The sequence below is a fragment of the Centruroides vittatus genome, unplaced genomic scaffold (assembly GCF_030686945.1).
Source record: "Centruroides vittatus isolate TY-2023 unplaced genomic scaffold, ASM3068694v2 contig_596, whole genome shotgun sequence".
In the NCBI taxonomy this organism is placed as follows: Eukaryota; Metazoa; Arthropoda; class Arachnida; order Scorpiones; family Buthidae; genus Centruroides; species Centruroides vittatus.
In genome coordinates this window covers 803965-823701 of record NW_027122360.1, presented here as the reverse complement: position 1 = coordinate 823701, position 19737 = coordinate 803965, and the positions used below count along the sequence as shown (strand labels likewise).

Genomic DNA, 19737 nt, shown 5'->3' with positions numbered 1-19737 from the left:
GCGAAATTCGATACCGGCGTGGGCTAATGGAAAATCATTGTCAAATCGCATTGTTCTTTTCCCCCCTTCTAGCTGATGCTGTATTCCGATCTAAACGACGCGGTACGCTACGCTTCTAAGTCCAAACACCAGGAAGTGTCTTTGACTAGCCAACGTTCCGAAAAACTGCACTGGAAAATTTTACCGCGCGATCCGACTTTCAGGTTGGAACTGGAAGGTTGGCCCGTACCGGTACGTATAAATTTACATTTAAATAAAATAAAATTCCGATTTAACCGATTAATACGTCCGCAGGCCAACGGGGAGGTGGTGATAAATCACATTCACACTAACAGACATTTGGCCTTGGAGAAATACGGAGTCAGGTAAGAAAGGTTTCCGAGTACCGTAGATAACAATATTTTCCACAACGTCACTTTGGAAAATCTTCCAGAACCGTATTCGGCACGGATTTCGAAGTGTCGGCCCACAGGTACTCGGATCGGCACGGAGCGGAAGAAGTTCGGAACGCCTGGAAGATAGTCACGGCTCCTCCCCCGCCTCTACGCCCTTGAGTGAAAATTCGTGTAAGAAAAATTACGCTTAAGAAAAATAAACTAAGTTCATGTGCCCGATATTCCGCCCGGCGTAAAATTCCCATCCGAGTCTTTATCCGTTACAACATCGTCACTGTCAATTTTTGTTTTTTAAAAAAAATTGCCGATTAAACGAAACGTTAGGGATCCGACACGACTTTCCGGAAAATTTTACCAATTGTTCCGGACGTGTGGAATTAGGCTAAAATTAAATGGGAAAACAAACTATTCCGGTATAAAATAACGCCAAGAACCTCCCGTCTTTCGTAAGTTGCGCGAAAAATCGGATTTATTTAATTCCCGGCGCTTAGAAAATTCTGAACACCGGTAAACGCGTAACGACGACAAGCAAACCAACAATTTTTTTCTTTTTGAACAGTTTTTAATATGTGGAATGGGGAAATTACACGTTCACAATTAACGTGAGTACGACCGTCGTCCCGGGGCAACCGGAACACATGGCCGCCCCGAGACAACGGGAAATTTCACTTTCTTACACTTTAAAAAGTCGTATCAAAAAAGTTAGAAAAAGCGAGTAACAATCGACGGAAAAGAGTACAAAAACTGTGCATAGATAAATTGTGCAGTGTCCTCCGTGCCGGAAGTTTTCGGATGGATTCCAATCGGAGGCGGCGGAAAGGTCGGTCGACCCGTGGCAGTGTCGAGGCTCTTCTGGCTCGCGCACAAAAAAAGACTGTACTACGGAGTTAAAAATGGTAAATATCGCCTATTGGCGGAGGAGAAAAGATTTTGTCCGTCGTCACTCCCGAGACGTAGAAAGATTTAACTAATAAAAAAAAAACGTGGACCCGGCCGCGATTTACAGTTCAACGTGGTGTGTCCGGAGGGCCCGTCAGGTCTTCTTCCAGACGTAGAAAACGGTGAAGGCGGCCACGGTCAGGGCGCAGATGGTTATTACGGCTTTCGGCACGTAACTGCCTAGGACGACGCCCTGAAAAATACGTTAGAAAATTAAACATTAGTCTTTTTTTAAAAAAACATTCGACTGTCCGCTGCGTAAAGCGCTTGGCCGATTTAAGCAATTTAACGCCCGCGGCTCTAAAATACTGGCGTGAAAATTAAATTTCATCGTCTATTGCCGTCAAAAATTATCACAAAGGTTTAAATGCCATCGATTGGACTCGACTAATCTTCGGCTACAATATATATGATTAAACCCCACTGTTCGAACTCGTTTTCAATGGGAAACACACCCGCTAAGGGATTATTTAAAATTGTTCTTACCCATCCTCCTTGCTCCTGCACCCAGGTGCAAACCTTCTCGGAGATGAAGCGCAGTGACCAGACGAACAGACACTTGACTTTGTCGGCGATTCTTTCCTTAATCGCCCGGATCATGATGTCCGTGCAGAAGAAGAAAAGAGTGACTATCCGTTCGCGTCGGATGTCTCCGTCCAAAAACAACTCGGTCAGCAGATCCTGGAACTCGTCCCACGTTATCTGCTGGATGTCCACCTGACAAATATTAGAAAATGTTTGTGTCAAATTCAATTTTCGGCAATGGGAAAAACTAGGATTATCTGGCAAAAACAAAATTATCACAATGCGGTATTAGATTAATAAGGACGACCATCCGACTTATATTAAGATCTACGAATAAACAGAAAATCAAAGGCAACTTCTATTTTCTGTTTCGAACGTCGGTTAAACTTTACTGACGATATCTATGGCGAATAATTTATCGTCGTCTATTTAAACGTAATAATTCGTTGTTTGAAAAAGATAATCAACACCCGAGTGATCTAAACTCGAAAATTAAAAAATTTAATGACATATACGAGAAAAAGTTAATTATCGAATTAAAGCTTAACTACACAACACTAATGTATAGTTATTATTACACTTTGTTTTCTTATCCAGTTATTGATTTGGTGGAAATAGGATAGTAGCAACCAATTGCTTAAGTCCGGAGTCAAAAACAAAGCATTGAGCAACAAGCACGACTACGATTCCTGGCGGGAAATAAAGAAAAAAGGGGGCGCATAAACACACACCCGAAAATGACAGGCTTTTGAGAAATTAAACCTCTGGTAACAGCGTTAGTTACGCAATAATAAAATAGGCGCAAAACACATTTTAAAGCTTTTACATAACGTATGTGCAGACAAACACGTCAAATGTAAGCGTGCTATCTGCAAGGGTGGATAGGTAGCGTTGTTTAGGGGCGCAAGGAGACCACGTCACCAACCTAAGTCCTTTGGGTGGCCCAGCAGATAAAAGTCCAAAGATGCGAGAATGTGTCGGTATGTCGCTTCCATCGACAATGCCGACGCGCCGTGCAAGAAATTGTCGAAGCTCAATTTATTCAAAATAATTTACTTTTACTTATTGACCCCGGAATGCGCGACAAAGTTTAGCCTACCACAATGGTCGCAAACTTATAGGAACAGGCCGGATGGCCGAGCGGTAAAGGTGGCAGCCTACCGCTCTGGGGGACCCGGGATCGAATAATCCCCAGGAATTTTTCGGGGGGTGGTCCGTTCGAATATGTCGGGCCCCGTCCCTCACCACCCGGTCGCCCCATTGTGGGCCTGGCCGAACCCATAATGGGCCTACTAAAAGAGGCCCTCTTAGTGCCCACAGGGCGGAAAGAGTTGAAAAATAAAAATAAAAAAACTTATAGGAAACCCAGAACTTATGGCGAGTGAGACGGGTCGGGACATCCATCCTCCTCTTTTACCTATTGCCTATCAGAATTAAGGTGGGTTTCATAAATTGTGTAACCTATAAAACAACAACAACAAAAAAAATTATTTATGAAACACCAAAACAATAGACTTTTTTGGTGTTTCGTAAATATAAGTTGTTTTTCTATCAAGATTAAAAGAAACTAAAACCGTTAAACTTTTTACATTTAATTGATGGCGAAACAGCGTGACTATTCAGTCCATTAAGTGCTAGAAAAGCCGAGAGATGCGGATCATCACTAACTGGGTTGGAAACGGGGCCTCTCAAACAGACAAAAAGTGCTCCAAGACTGAATAGACCTCTTGAGATAATCGACAATTTTAGAAATTAGGCGAGAACGAGATTTAAAAATTCATCCAGACGACCAAACAACCTAATGGCTGGGTGAAAACGCTCCATTCTGAAGGAATTACCACTAACGCTACGAGTAAAACGGTTAAACATCCCGATATTAATGACCGAAAACCAGAATTTCAATTAAAGTGGACTAAAAATTAGAAACGAATTGAGTGGAGCGACAAAATTTCTTAATCTCCATGGCCCCGACGACTACTGGCACGACATTAAAAAATAGTTGCTCGTCGCATCATCGAGCAGGGGGATCGGAATGGTACGGGCCGGGCAGCATTTGATTAGAATGGCAAAAAGACTGTTGCGTTTGTAAATGGGCGAACGAGTGACGCGCAATATCGAGACACGTCTTTTTACCATTTGATGGAAAAAATTGGTGAACCGTTCGGAATTTATCGACGGAAGCGTGCCCCGGTGCACCGTGCTAATTAAAACGTTTGAATGGTCTATAAATACGAGTTACGGACTGCATTTCCGACTCGAACCCAATAGAAGAAAGCAAGCAAGCAACCCGCTTGGGGTTGCTTGCTGGAACTGTGTATACAAATAGCAAAAATAGACATATGCCGAGAGTTAAAAATTGCTATATAATCAATGGGAAGAAATCGAGAAAAATTTTACAAAGGTGTCCATAAATTTATACGCCCCCTCCTCTCTTCGGACGTCCAACAAAATTCGACTCCCCTTAAAACCTTTATCGCTTCTGGAATGATGAATATAAGTAGAGAAAAAACATGCGAGAAATTTGGAAAGAATTATAAAATGCATAAACTGCATAAAATTTAATGAAATTAGACAACGTCCACTAATTCTCGGCCCTTCGACTCAAAAGAAAGCAACTAAAGTACTGTACAATATTTAGCAAAACCATTTAAAATATTTTTAAAAACTATAGACAAACCGTAAATTATATTTAGTTAAATAGCACAATGGGTTAATACACTAATTATATTGTGTTAGGAGACGGGATATCGATTTTGCTAAGAACCGAATTCGTTCTTTAAATCTCAACAACTTATACTTTGTTTTTGAATATCTTTAGATATTTTTAATTTTGAATACATACTATTTTGTAAACATTTTAAGATCTATATCTTTGGATTGATAAACAGTTTGTAGAAACTACATAAAGATGGTCTCATTATTTAAGAAAACTCAAATTAATACTGTTGTTATTATTATTATCATTATCAATATAGAGGAAATATTTACTGCATGATTATCTTTTAATATGAAAGTATTATCAGCTGTTTTTACCCATTTTATTAAAACAAAAATGCACATTTTAGAATGCCTTGCAACAAAAACATCACGTTTGTGTTTCCTGTTAAATTCAAGAAAATGTAGTTCTCATCAATTGTGCAATTAGCATTTAATAATTTTCTTACAAATAAATCTGTTTTACATTAAAAAATTTGTCTCGGAGAGGTTAATATTCAAAATTAGATGAATTGGTAATATTTTATTTCGATCATTTCGTTACTTATTAAGTAATAACAATCGAGACAAAATATGCTATTTTATGCAGACTGTGTTTAGTGGATCCTTCTATTACAATAATTTAATACATAAAATTCTTATTACAATTTTAAAAGTTAGAAAACAGAACATAATTCTTCAATAGCTTTAATTGAATTTGATAAATGTCTTATTGAAAATATTGGTAGCCAAAATATATGGATAAATTTCTTGTAAGATGAAGCAGTCTTTGAATATTTTATAAAACTTTGTAAAAATATGTTTAAAAATATTTCCAACCATAAAATCCTTAAAAGTACTTGAAAAATATAGGAGTTTTAATAATATATAGTTTGTTTAACTAAAAAAGAATTACGTAAATAGGTATCATAAAACTTTCCAGAAATTCCACATTATCTACAGATTAAAAGTTTTTATGAAAAAAATATGAGAAATGAGAATGATTTCTAATAAATCTGGCAACAATTTCTGCTTTTCTAAACTAAGAGACATTACATATTATATATAGAAATCCTGGTATGATTCTATAATTGATCAAATTAAACAGACAACATGCACTTTCAAATCTGAAATTCTTGTCTTCATAAACAAATCACAGTAAGTACACTTAGCACAAAATGTTTTAATCTTGTATTTCACAATTGTGCATTTTTATTTTTCATAATTCTTGAAAAATTCGGCTTGAAAATGCTGATTAATATTCAATATAAAAATACTTTGTTCTACAAGAAAAAAAAAAATGTCGTTTTTCACAAGGAAAATAACTAACTGAGAAATACACTAAAGAATATTAAACATCCTAAAGAATTATTTTGAAAAAAATTATTTTAAATACAAATGTAAACCAAACTTTTCTGACTTTTCAGTAACTGATAAAATGGTTTAAGATTGACAAGATTACCATTTTGAATTCATTACAAGTTCAATTTATGTAAAACCCTAATCAACTTATTAATTCTAAAGCTGAAACTATCTTCTAAATACTAAAATTTACACCTTCCACTCACTTTCCATCATTCCCCCATTAAAAACGAACGTTTTCGGCTACCTTCGGTGGCCTGCGTCCGGTCGAGGAGATTCTATATAGTGTGTCTATAGAGGGTTCGAAGTTTGGAAAAATGGCATTATTCCAAACTTCGAATCTGCTATAGAATGTCTATATAGAATCTCCTTAACTCGACGCGGGCCACCGAAGGTAGCCGAAAATGGTCGTTTTTAATCGGTGAATGATAGAAAGCGAGAGGAAAGCACGAATTTTAGTATAAACCCTAATCATCACAGGAAATCAGAAAAACAATACATGATGTCCTTAATTTAATATTCTAGATGATGGTTTGGTTATTAAACACCTCAATTAGTCAAACTGAAGAAAAATTTCATAGAGAATGTTAGTTTGATTAAGATCTAAAAATGTTACTTGTTAAGCAGGAAAAAGTCTTTATTATTTCTAATTCAAATATTTCAATGTGTGAATTAAATAGTAAACTAAGCTCTTTATTCTCTTTATTACTAGAAGCATCATATGAAAATTTAAAACAATCTCATTTCAGTCAATTTTGGCATGATTTTTAATATGTCTTCTGTTCTTTTCAATTTTGTGTTTTGGGACAATATAATAAATTAGAATTTATATAGTGAATAAACAGAAAGAACATATCAATTGGATTGTTTTTTAGTGGAAAGAATTAGTATAGTCTTATCTTCTGAAACAACAACTTAAATCTGATTCATTATGTCTGTTAGATTAGTAGAACTATATATATTATAGAACTACTTATATTTGGGCAATAGTCCTGAAATATATGGCCAGCCTCAAGGCCGAGTCTTGCCAATCTGAGTTTAATAGCTACCTTCCAGATCAGAGTTTGTACAATATATCAGTTTGCATAAACAAGCTGACAATCTGTTCTTTGTTCATGTCCTAATTACACCAGAAACTGACAGGTGGCTATCTACATTTTCAAGGCAATCATGTGTTGCCATATAGGGGGTACATATTGTAGTTAAATATTTAATATATATATAGTCATTTCTCAGTTTACTCTCACTTTACATAGTTAATAAAATCTAATAGGATTTCCTTGCAAAAAATGATTTTTTTTAAGACTTATTTTAAGTTATTTTAAGTAAAATAGACAACATACATTCAATTAGTATGTAAGAAATAACTATTACTACAAAGCAGTGGCGCACTCAAAATTTAATCTCGGGGAGTGAGTCGAACAAATAAAATTTTTAATGCAAATTCAATAAAATTTTCACCTTACGTGACTGCTAATTCATAAATAATAGAAGATATGACATCATATAAACAAAAAATGAATTTTAATTAAGAAAAATTTTGGAAATCTACAACTGGTATTTTCCTTTTACTTTAGGTGGTGCCAAGGCCTATTGGTCTCCTCTGTGTGCACCACTGCTACAAAGAGAATTTTAATTACTTAATAATATTAACATATGCCTGTAAAAATTGAGGCTTCTGAATACATTTGTAAGAATAAAGAATAAAGGTTATTTTTATATTAATGTCAGATATTCATAGAAATAATACAGTAATTCTATTAATTTATTATTTTAAAACAACAACGACAATAATAATAATAAACTACCAATATTTAAAAAGTAAAGAACTGAAAAAAAATCTCCTAACATTGAATTAATAGTAGTTTCAAAAAGTTTAAATATTTGAATCTAAAAAAGTGAGAACCTGATATATACTGACAAATATCCTTTTATAAATCTTTTAAAAAGCAAGAACTTCTGCATTGAAATTTTCAAAAAGCATCACACAGAAAATAAACAACATACTTTGCTACTTTATGATCAATAAAGCTCTCTTCCTCACAAAGATAAATCAGAAAATATTGTCATAACATCTGACAGAAGAATGCTTCTAGGATATTTCTAATTTGCCAGTTTGTGAAATAAAATGTCAATTTAAGATATAGAATGAAATATTTGTGTTTGTCCAATTTTAATAAGAGTTTGGGCATCTATTAATCAAAATTAATAATATATTTATTTTGTTTCCAAGTAGATAGTCAACCCTGTTTATACATTTCTCAGTTGTATATTTTTCACAATTATACATTGTTTTCTGCACAGGTACTTTCTCTATTATAAACACTTCAGTTATACATTTTTCATTTATATGATTTTACACTTACATGTCATATTTTTTAGCACTGTACAGCACTTTTTCTCATCTATGATTTATTCACTTTAATAATTGCCTTAAATTTTCCCATTTTAAAAAAAATGAAAAGGTGAATTAGGAATCCACTTCAACTTAGATCATTAGAATATTATATGCATCTGCTGGCAAATCACAAGCAGATTCATATAATATGCAGTGTGTTGTCACATGTTATGTATTATTTGCTTTACTTTTCCTGGTCTGAAGAATTTTCCCATTTAGCAAATCACCCCACCATTCCCAACACATGAAAATGTGTAAAGTGAAAATTTTCATAGTGTGAACCAATTTTGCTATGCTAATAAAAATCACTTTATGGTTTATTTGTTTCACTATTCACTATCAATGTGAGCTAACCTTTAAAATAACTTCATTCTTTTACATGATAAGTTTCAGAAGAAAGAAACAACCAATTAAAAAATTAACATCGTAACTGAATTTGTATAGTTGTATGTATAATTCTTAACAAAAAAATTTTATTTAATATACATACTGTATAATACATTTACTTTTCATTTTATATGTTCAAAACAGTCTGAAATCAATTCATGATTTTAAAAAATTGGTCAAGTTTTATTTGTTTCTCATTTTTTTTAATAGAATTGTCTGATACAGTATGTGACATACTGTACCAGACAATTCTATTAAAAAAAATGTGCTGCACTATACCTTTGCAATACTATATTCACTTCAAAAGTAGTTTTTCTCTCAGTTCCCTTGAAAAATGTATAACAGGGTTTCACCATAATTTAAAAACAAACTTGGAATATACAAAATCTATAGGAAAACATGTGATTATAAATAGGTTATTATTAACTTTTCAATATTTATTAACAAATTTTTATGTAAAAGATTTCTATCATCATAGTTTGTCATTTATGTTTTGAAAATGACATCATAAAAGTGAACCCCCATTCACTTGAAAACATGAAAAATGTTTTCAAAGTATATCACATACAGAATGACACAACATACTTTGAAGATGCAAAGAATGCTTGTGCATAAATGAGGATCATTTGCATTGTGCCATCTTCAAAAGAAATGGCAAACAATGTTTGAAATTTTGTACATGAGAATTTGTTAATAATAGTCTATAAAATCACTCATTTTCCTGATGGAACTTTAATAGAAAGCAATATGCATTTAAAAATTTTACTTCTGAAAAAAGTAACTCACTTGATTAGCTCTCGCTTTGACTGCTTTCCTCTCTTCACTCTTGGCAAATTTTTCTGCCAACAGTCTAAGTTCTCTGCCTGCTTTGGCCCAGACTGGATTCTTGTAACCCAGTGGAGTACTAGAACAAAAAAATAAAACAGATGTTAGATATAGGTTTAAAAACAACTTTGAATCAAGTATAAAATCTAACTTTATTTTGGTTTAATTTTAATCAACAATTTAATTTATACAATAAATATTTGTTTTAAAATTATAATGTATTTGAAAATATTAATTTTTACTTTAGTAATTAGTCTTGTAGCATTTTTAATTAAATTTAAAACTAGTCATTAAAAATGAAATTTTTCATCCAGAAGTATAATTCAATAATATTAAGCTTTAGTATTAGCTATTAGTAATATCAAGTTCAATACTATTTACAATGCTTTGCATTATTATGCACCAGTGTATATAAATCATTTTTTGACTTCTGAACAGGAATCATGGTAAATACATTTATATCTTACTCTTAATTTGTTATAAAGCAAACAATATACCTTTAATAGTGAGTAACTGTTACCCACTGTTAAAAAGATACATGGCTTGCTTTATTAAGTTAAATGTAGTGACTATTTTGATTTTATTAATTAGTTATACAATATATATTTGTTTTGTTAAAATAAAAATGTGTCTTTACAATGTCTTAATTTCTTTTGAAAGACTATTTTACTTTGATTATAATAAAGATATATCAAATATTAATTGATGCATTTTTGAAGACTAAAATTTTCATGTTAACTACTGAATACTGTATTTACTTGAATCTAAGATGCACATTAATTTTTGCATGCTCACTTATATTTTTTGTCCTTTTCAAAAATAGACAACTTGAGATATATTGATTTAGGGGCATTTGTTGTAAGTAACATTAATTATTCATTATTGTCTTCCATGCTAGGTTATTCCCTTTTCTACACTTGACTTTCCCTGTTAGGCTCTTATGAATCAACACTGGATTTGATCCTCACATGCAACCTCAGTGCTGTTTTAAAGCATTGGAAATTTGTTTGAAAGTGGTGCAGCATTCTTTCAACATTTGTTGAAAGAATGCTGCATTACCAGCATTCTTTCAACATTTGTTGAAAATACCAGCATTCTTTCAACATTTGTTGAAAGAATGCTGGTATTTTCCACCAAATATTTATGATGTTACTACAACAGGCTAATGGGAGTGAGCTAAGCTGATCTCTTAAATATTCTGAATATTAGTATAATAAAATCATTAAAATAACACAATGGAATTAGTGACAGAGAAGTAGGCACATGGCACTGGAGGTTTCCTCCAGTGCCATGTGCCTCTAACTATGACACATTAATTTGGATTCTAAGACACAGCCCATTTTCAGAGATACAACCTGAAAAAAGAGACAGGTAAATGCAGCAGTTTATGCATGTTTCTATGAAATTTGATAAGAATTCCAGAAGGAAATTTCTGCAAATAAATTTATATACAATACTAAGGGTACTTTTCTCACTTGTTCAAAAATTTCATGATGCTTCATCAATTCTTGGTGTTGCTTTTTTTTTTTTTTTTTTTTTTTTTTTGATTGAAAAAATGTTTGACAATTTTAAGCTAAATATTCTAAACATATATTGATATAAAAATTTTTAAATACAATTGATTTCTTTTGGACTTTAAAATTAACAACAAAAAAATTTTTTTATACCACTTTGTAAAAATTAATAAATTCTTAATTGATAGAACTGAATAAATTAAACTAAAATCTTTAAATCTAAATACTGTACACAAATCATAATGTACAATCCACATTTACTAATATTAGAGATAAAAAAAGATCTAGTGAACATTTATTTACACAAATGTTTTCAGCGTGCTGAAAAAAAATATTCCTCTGACAAACTATTCAGCATGATTATAATGATCTACTTGATAAAACAAACTGTTAAATTTGTTTAAATAAAACAGACTAATTAAATTTTGAAAATTGGAGATTATACTTATTATTATTGTTTCTTATTATTTTTTCAACTTTTCAATAAAGCAAAGTCCAGAGTACTTTGTCTCACCACATCCTATTATTTATTTAAACACTTTAAAAAGTGTTTTATTTTAGCAATTTAATTATTATTATTTTTATATATGTTATATATAAAAGTCAATAATAGTCAATTGCATTACTTACAGAATTGAAAAATATGTCAGAAGTATTAGAGTACAGGCCATGTGAGCCATAAAAAGATGTGTCTGGGGTCAAGTATAAAAGATATAGTCAAGGATTAAGAATTTTTAATTTCAACAGGCATAAATCATTGCAAAATTTGCAATTGTTTCTTTGAAGAACTAAAATTGGGAATAAATTTTATGATACCCAAATTAAAATCATATTTAGCTATTCATTGCATAGAAATGTTCAATATTTTGATTTCAAAAAAATTCATTTGCAAAGCAAAAATAAAAAAATATTTCCCCATAAAAACTTCTTAAAACTTTAAATTCTCTTCTGGCAGAGATTTAAAAATTTAACAAACTCCCTTCTTTAAATAGGTTTTTTTATAAAAATCATTTGCAGCAAGGTCTATTAATTCTAGTTGATTTTTCAAAAGTATGCTTTGAACTAATACAATTGTTGATATTAAAATGTGTCAGTGAAAACAGGAATGCACACCAGATAAATATGCTTCAGAATCATATTTAGCCCAAAGGCTAAAGGTTAGAGACCCCTGGTTCACACTGTTCTTCAAAGAATAAACAAAGTGATCATACCTTTGAAAATATCCTTTCTACATTTTTCTAAGTATGACTTTTACACAATCTCTTCAACTGAGAAAATTTTCAACATATTCCGAAACTTTCTATTATTGACTTTTGGTCACATATAAAAACTAAATCTAAATTCTAATAATCATATTTAATTCTAAAATTGATATAATTGTTAACATTATTATAAGATAGTAGCATAACTGCCAAATTAATTTTGTTAAGTAAAAAGCTGATCTAAATATATCCTTAAAAATTTAGTGTTTAGTTATTTTGAGTTTTTGTCTTTGATATTATGCATACAGCACTAAGAAAAAAACTTTAAAATTAATATAGATAGTGAACAGATGAAAAAATTGATTTAGTTTTTAAATATTCAACACAAAATTCAGAGTAAAAAAAGCAATTAAATCCAGCTAAGATTTAAAAATTGGAAGAAGATCAACAGAAAACAAATAAAGAAAATTAATAGGATGTACTGTACTGTACATCATATTGATAACTTAGAGACTTATTTAGAAATGTTTCATCATTTTTTTTCTTCCTTTTTTTTGAAAATAATTTTAAAATACTTTAATATATATGAGAATTAATGTTATATATAAAATAAAAATTATATGCAAGATAGTTTAGTAAATTCAATTATTTAAAGATAAACATTTTGGAGCAACTGGAAGTTGCTCCAAAGAAGTGAAAGTATAAATGTAAATAAAACCAACAAACAGGTGTAACACAAATGGCAGAAACAGTTGCTATTTATAAACAAAATAGTGAAAAGTACTTTATTGTAAAGTGAGAAATTTTATTAAAAACAAATTAAAAGTAGTGACATTGGTATTATAAAATTACCTTTTTGTTCAATTCCATCTTTTATTAAAAATAAGACAAAAATCAATTCAAGCAGAATGTAATTTTTCATAAAACATTCTGTTCTATAATATGCTACTTAAATATTGTCTCTTTGTATGAAAATTATCATCATCCAGCAAAGCACACTAAAAGAATAATATAACAACACTGATACACCATAATTCATATTTCATTAAATTAATAAACTCACTAAACTAAGCTAATATAAATTCAAATTTAAGTGGTATTATTTTTTTTAATGCTATTAAATTAATTAAATATCTAATGATTATTAAAAGAACTGATGTAGTAGAGACAAATGAATAAAAAAATTGCAATTTCACTTGCAGAAACAGGTTAAATGCAACAATTTTTAAAAATTATATAATATAAAAAATAATAAACTAAATGTAGTATTTTATCATCATAAATTAAAATCAACTCATATTCTGTTTTATTTTGCTAGGAATTTCACACAGACCAATTTGGAAGTCAAAATTTAATTTTATCTGATGATAGAGTGCAAGAGATTTTGTATCAATCTTTGCTGACTTCTTTTTATAAATAATTTGTGTCATTAATGCAGAAATACTATATTTTAAATATAAAACTTTTCATTATATACAGGATTTTCCTCCTTATACTAACATAAAATCACCATACATTTTTCCCACAAAGATTAAGTTTTCAAGCAATTACTTATAATTTTATGCAAAGTTTTTCTTAACTAGAGGGGGATGATAAATATCTTTCCATTTTTCTTTTTTGAAATATTTAAAATTAATTTCTGAAAGGATACAATAAAATAAATACCTCTCTCAATAGATCAATATCCTTTACAAAGTATTTTCTTACAATTCTTTTATTTTTTTTTATAGATAAAATAAACCCATAACTATTTTTGTTGCTTTATGTCATTAACAAGGTCAAACTTATTTATCCATTTTTTTACAAACTATTTTTATTACATTCACATATCAACAAGATTATGTGGATGAATGGACAAGAAGTCCCATGTCATCTATTCTACCATATCATGCATTTTAAATTTCATCTATTTAAAGTTTAACATGTTTTCTACTTCAAAATATTCTTTTATAGAAATAATTTACTTTATATAAGATTTATATCGTTTCATTAAATAAACAACATCCTGTTTAAATGCATTAATATACCACTGATGAATATTTAAATTATTTTGTTGCTCTTGTATCATTTTCATATTCTTTTTTAACTTAACATTTTGAATTGTCAGTACTACTACTTTTTTAAATTTTAATATGTAATGTCTGTGTATATTTGTTTAAATCAAAACATTAAATCTGACATTTATAATTGATAAGATATTAGAACAAGTTTTCATTTTCCCTCTGTTATATATAACAGAAAGAAAGTATGGCAACTGGTAAAAAAATGACCCCTCCAGATTTTTACTTTTTTGGACTTGGAAACCTAAAATGTCAAGAAATGCAAAAAATATTTGAGGGTTTCTTCTGTACATATGGATATTAGTGTGGGGGGAATGGCATGATTTTGTTCACCCTCTTTGAAGCTTAATTCTGGTGCTTTTTGTTGAAATTTTGCAGGGAGATTTGTTTATTAGGAAATCGAGGCTATTAAATTTTGGTGGTTAAAGGTCAAGGGGTGGGAGATAAAGGGGGTCATGTGTATCTCCAGTATGGTCAGACTTAATGACAATTTTACTTGTCATTAAGAATTCACAATTTTATAAAACCCATCCCTACCGTCAAAATTAAGCTTTCTGCCATTTTGTAATAGTTAAAAATATAAAAAGTTTTTTAAAATAAAATATCATAACAGATGGCATCACCAAATGTTGCCGGGAAATTAAGCAACTTGTTGCTGGATTTTTTTTTTCTTTTCACACGAAATCCAACATAAAGCAGAATACAACTCTATTTCAATAATGATTTCAATGAAGGAGGAGGAGGAAAAAATTAAACTGTTGCAAACTAGATTAAAGTGTGTGTATTGCAAATGATGATGATATTTTGTAGAAAAAAAAAGAACTAAATGCACCATGGTATATATGCTATTTGACAGATTCAAAGAACTTTCCCAAATGTTATTTTCCAATGGTTCATCTACCTAATGTAATAAACCAATTTTTCTCCAGTTTTATTATATAAAGCAATATAATTCTTTGTACAGTACCATATTTATTTAAATCTCATATTATGAATAATTAGTCATTGAATTTATATATATATATATAAAAATTCATTCTAAAACACAAAGAAATAAATGTTCTTTATAAATTTCATCATGAAATAAACTGTAAAATAGAAATTTAGATCTTTCAACATTTTGGAAATGCCAAATCCTATTAACAATACTTATCTATTTTTTAATTAATATTCCTCATTTGTTTTTAGTTCTTATAAGAAGTTATATGGACTTTAAAACAGGATTAATCTGAAGAATCAAAAGTTACATTCATACATCATCTTACCAATAAAATTAGGGATAATATTCAGTTACAAACTAATCTGGTTTTTCCCACTTTTAATTTTTATTTTTAGAACAAGCAACGTCAGGCAGACAAACTATAATACTCTTAGGAAATATTAAACTAGAATTGCAACTGTTAATTAAACAGCCAAATGTCATATTAAACCATTTAAAAATCGTTTCTATTAGAAATTAATTTATTAAAATCTCCAAAAGCTCACTATTTTATATTATACATTTAAATGCGATTTTACGAAATATTTTTAAACTGTCTCTTTTTTTTTTATTATAAATAACTGCTTAATTAATAAACTATATTTTACTATTATAAAAATTAACACTAACTAAAAATATATTCTTTATCTAAAGTGTTTCATTAATGAGCAAATAATTGTTGCTGTCAAATTTCCGTTATTACCGAAAAGTCACGTGCACAGAACAGAAAAAACGACGATTTTAAATCATTCGTATTTAGCTTTTAGGTAAATAATTTCCATTAACTGTTCCATCAATTTTGTTTTAAATCCAGATTCAGATCAAATAAACCTGTTTTAACAAGAAAACGAAAACTAAAACGGAATGTTTTCTATACCCTTTGAACCTTTTCAACAGCTAGCTATCAGAGATGAGTCATACGCGCTGTAAGGTCATCGGATTGCATAATGAGTAGGGATCCCCAGAACCAAAACGCATACAAACACGTTAATTTTGTAAATTTTGAAGACAATAAATGATTTTTTGAAAAACTTATAAAAAGATCGAAAGCTCAAATTCTACTCGAACAATTGTTTCACAAATTATTCGATCCATTGATGCTTCTTAACTTCTTAGTTATACAAAAGTAATATATGTATTTTTATAAAAAAACAAGGAACAGGAAAAGTTGTATTTTTTTACTCCAGATGTTATATCCGGGATATGACTGCGCCCCTTAAAAACTTTGTCGGTATATACACGTGGTTATTTATATATAAAAACAGGAAAGAAAAGATAAATAGACGACTTTGACAGTTCTCACTCTTTAAAAACAAAATTAAAAAAAAAAAACTAAAAATTTGACTGTTTTACATAGTAAACAATTTAGGGACGATTAACACTAAACTTTTATCAAAGTAGTTCTTTGAGTTTTTTTGAACTGTTAATTAAGAGCCACACATCTAAAAATATCTACGATTTCCGAGGATGATGCAATAACCGGGTTCTTTCAACTCTGTGACGAAGGTGGTTTCCCGAATTTTTTGTACATCGAAACCAGTTTATTAACAGATAAACGTTTTGTTTATTCTTATATCGGCATGATGTCATTCGCGGGAAAAATTATTGATAAAAAATTGATAAATCCTAGAAAAATTATTTACACAAGTTGATGAATCATGTCATTGTCACCAAAGTAGAACTCGATTTTCGGCGACAGGAAAAAATATGCAACGATTACTAACTACATAAACGATAAGCTGTTTTAAATCAATTAATCATTGAAGTTATTTGTATTATTCGCTAAAAATATTTTTTGAAAATATACTTTCTAATAAAAGCTTAATATAAAATTAAATTTGTTTCACTAAATATATTAAACTGTATATTTAATACCTCGATAGATATAATTTAAGGATTTAAGAATTTTGAAAAAAAAACTGATTTTTATCATGTCAAATTCTTACGAAGTGCAAAGAATTGCATAATTTACGAAAAATCAAAATCGGCTTCGAACAATACGTACGATTTTTGCTGATTGTAGACAGGATTAAAGTCATTTGTACAGAGTAAATAGACTGATAAATGAAACGCTTCCTTACGAGAAAATTCTAAAATTTAAAACAAATTTAAAAACTCACCTAACACTTAGATCGTTTTCCAAGGATGATCCGCAATCAGCTTGGTCGCCATCAGCTTGAAGCAAGGGTTCCACGTTGCTTCTAAAACGGGAAGGAATGTTTGCGCTAATTTGCAAATATTGATTTTGAAGTCCTTCTTGCTGAACTCGATTCGTTACAAAATCTTGAAAGAGCATGTGTCCTTCTGCCAGTGTTTCTTCTTCGGAAGGAGAAGGTGTGAGAATTGGCAGTGGCAAGTGCCTTCCGAAGTTAAGTGTCAAGCCAGAACGAGATGCTCTGTTACGGGGAGCGCTGCGAGCACAGTACATATTCGCTCCGTTTTCTTGTTCTTCCTCACAAGAAACAGTATCTGGTATGGCCATTTCTAATTTCCAAGTAAAACGACTAAAAAAGAGTTAAAATAATATTTCATTATTTCCTTTATATTAAACTATAAAATACATGCTATTAAATAATATTTTTAAAATTATTTCTTGAACTACATTCTAACATTTTTTTTAATTAAAAAATACATTTTTTAGAGTAAAGAAACTTGATTAAAAAATTAAAGATATTAGAGTATATAAATTTTTCTGGAAATAATATAGTAAAACTCCAATTATTCAAATTGCCTTCCGATTTTGTTAAAAATACATACATACATGCATGCATGCCTATTTATGTATATATACACACATATGTATATACGGTGTATATATATATATACCGTATATACATAAAAAGGACAATTTTTTTTATAAACGTAGAAAATAAATTACATTCGTTTGTAGGTACAGTATACTTAATATTTTAAGCAAAAACTCAATTATCTGGATATGTGGAACATCCCGATGGTCCGAAGTTCCATTAATTCGAATAATTGGTGTTTTACTGCAGGCTAATCATTAGTAAACTCTTCTAAAAGGAAAACTACGATGAGATTATCATAGTTAACTTCAATTTGAATAGAATACATGGATTATTTTTAAATTCCTCCACATTCAATTTAAAAAGCTGTATGCATTTGAGGCATTTCCTTTCGTTTCGTACAGAAGGTAGTTTTCCTTTCCGTCAATTTGGCATCATTTCTTACACTTGTTTACTGTAAAACTTGGAGATAACGTCGAATAGACGTTATACTTTAGGTCACTTTTCGTACGAAACGAATAGGGCTCATTTGAATAATAAAAAATAATTTAATATAATAAATTTATATTAAATTAAAATAGCTGATTAATCAAATTATTTTTCAACAATTCTACCTTCAAATAAAAATTTTTTTTAACTACAATATAATAATAATAATAATAATCATATTAGAATACAGTAACTAAAAAAAATTACCTAATTAATGCATAAATTTGGAAAGAGCATGATAACATATAGTACGAGAGAAGTGTATATAAAAATTTAAACATACCTTATGAAAATTGTTGAAATATTAAAAAAATAAAATCTGAAGAATAAGTTCTAAAAACTTAAAGTTATTCCAATAGAAAATATTTAAAATACATAAATTTATACGAAAATCTGTTAAACTTGAGTGTGAAATTCGATAAATCACCTTTGTTTTATCGTTAAAAACAAAAAAAATGAAACAACAGCAGGAAACACGTGAACACAAAAATCACGCCAAATTAATCCACACTACAATCGAGATATAAATAGTTTTATACGTAACATTTTTCTCACCGATAAGAAGATAATAGAATGTTACGTTCTTCGTAACAGATGTAAATTTGTATCACAGGATAATTACGAATGGCTTCAGCATGCAAGTTTGTATGGGTGACGTCACCAAATATTCATCTATTAGACTACACTTTGTTTATTGTTTCAAACTGCCGTAACCATGCAAAATCACACTTTATTAAATTTGACTCCACGATTAATACTGATTAATGATCGGCTCAATGGAGATAATTCAGTCAAACTGATTATTTTAAACGGCTTTAGAGTCTTAGCACTTAATTAAATCGTTATAAAGCCTCGAAAAGAGAGTTACTTTCGGAATCATAAGAGTAACTTTAAAGCTAAACCAAAAAACCAGACGACAATTGTCAACAGATTAGGGCTAAATCTGACAGACTTACTTTATCAATTAACGGTGGACTGGTAGCTTATCCTTCTTCTAAAAGCCAACATTCGCGTAATAAACACTTTAAATAGTTGGATAAAAGCGAAATTCGAGCTTGCTTTCGATTTACCATCAACGTCCTTTCGTCTACAAAATGATCTTTCGCTTTTCAATTCAACCTCCACTCCGTCCGTGACGTCACGCAAAACATTCCATAAGCCGATGGATGATTGGTCGACAATTTCGTAACGTTACAACCTTTACCACAAACCCGTATCATT

At 30.2% G+C, this 19737-nt stretch overlaps 2 protein-coding genes across 3 annotated transcripts in view; one reads left to right on the top strand and one right to left on the bottom strand.

The window, feature by feature from the left end:
- The window catches only part of LOC136979220 (cilia- and flagella-associated protein 161-like), a 42895-nt gene extending 42281 nt beyond the window's left edge, over positions 1–614 (top strand). For both annotated transcript variants that reach the window (XM_067275163.1, XM_067275161.1), the window contains exons 6-8: positions 73–231; positions 295–365; positions 434–614. In XM_067275163.1, coding sequence (XP_067131264.1) covers positions 73–231; positions 295–365; positions 434–554 — 351 coding nt within the window. In that variant the 3' untranslated portion in view covers positions 555–614. The remainder of the gene's footprint in view (positions 1–72; positions 232–294; positions 366–433) is intronic.
- A 321-nt stretch (positions 615–935) lies between these two features.
- Positions 936–19683, bottom strand: LOC136979219 (bcl-2-like protein 1). Its single transcript, XM_067275160.1, has 5 exons — positions 19473–19683; positions 17401–17784; positions 9487–9604; positions 1821–2051; positions 936–1527 (listed from the first exon to the last, which is right to left on the bottom strand). The coding sequence occupies exons 2-5, from the start codon at positions 17760–17762 to the stop codon at positions 1429–1431; spliced, it is 810 nt and encodes a 269-aa protein (XP_067131261.1). The 5' UTR covers positions 17763–17784; positions 19473–19683; the 3' UTR covers positions 936–1428.
- Positions 19684–19737: the final 54 nt, after the last annotated feature.

Coding starts and splice junctions, on each gene's coding strand:
- LOC136979219 (XM_067275160.1), bottom strand. CDS start 17,762: ATGGCCATACCAGATACTGTTTCTTGTGAGGAAGAACAAGAAAACGGA. Junction 2,052..9,486: donor TCAAAGCGAGAGCTAATCAA/GTGAGTTACTTT, acceptor AATATTTGTCAG/GTGGACATCCAGCAGATAAC. Junction 1,528..1,820: donor TGCAGGAGCAAGGAGGATGG/GTAAGAACAATT, acceptor CGTATTTTTCAG/GGCGTCGTCCTAGGCAGTTA.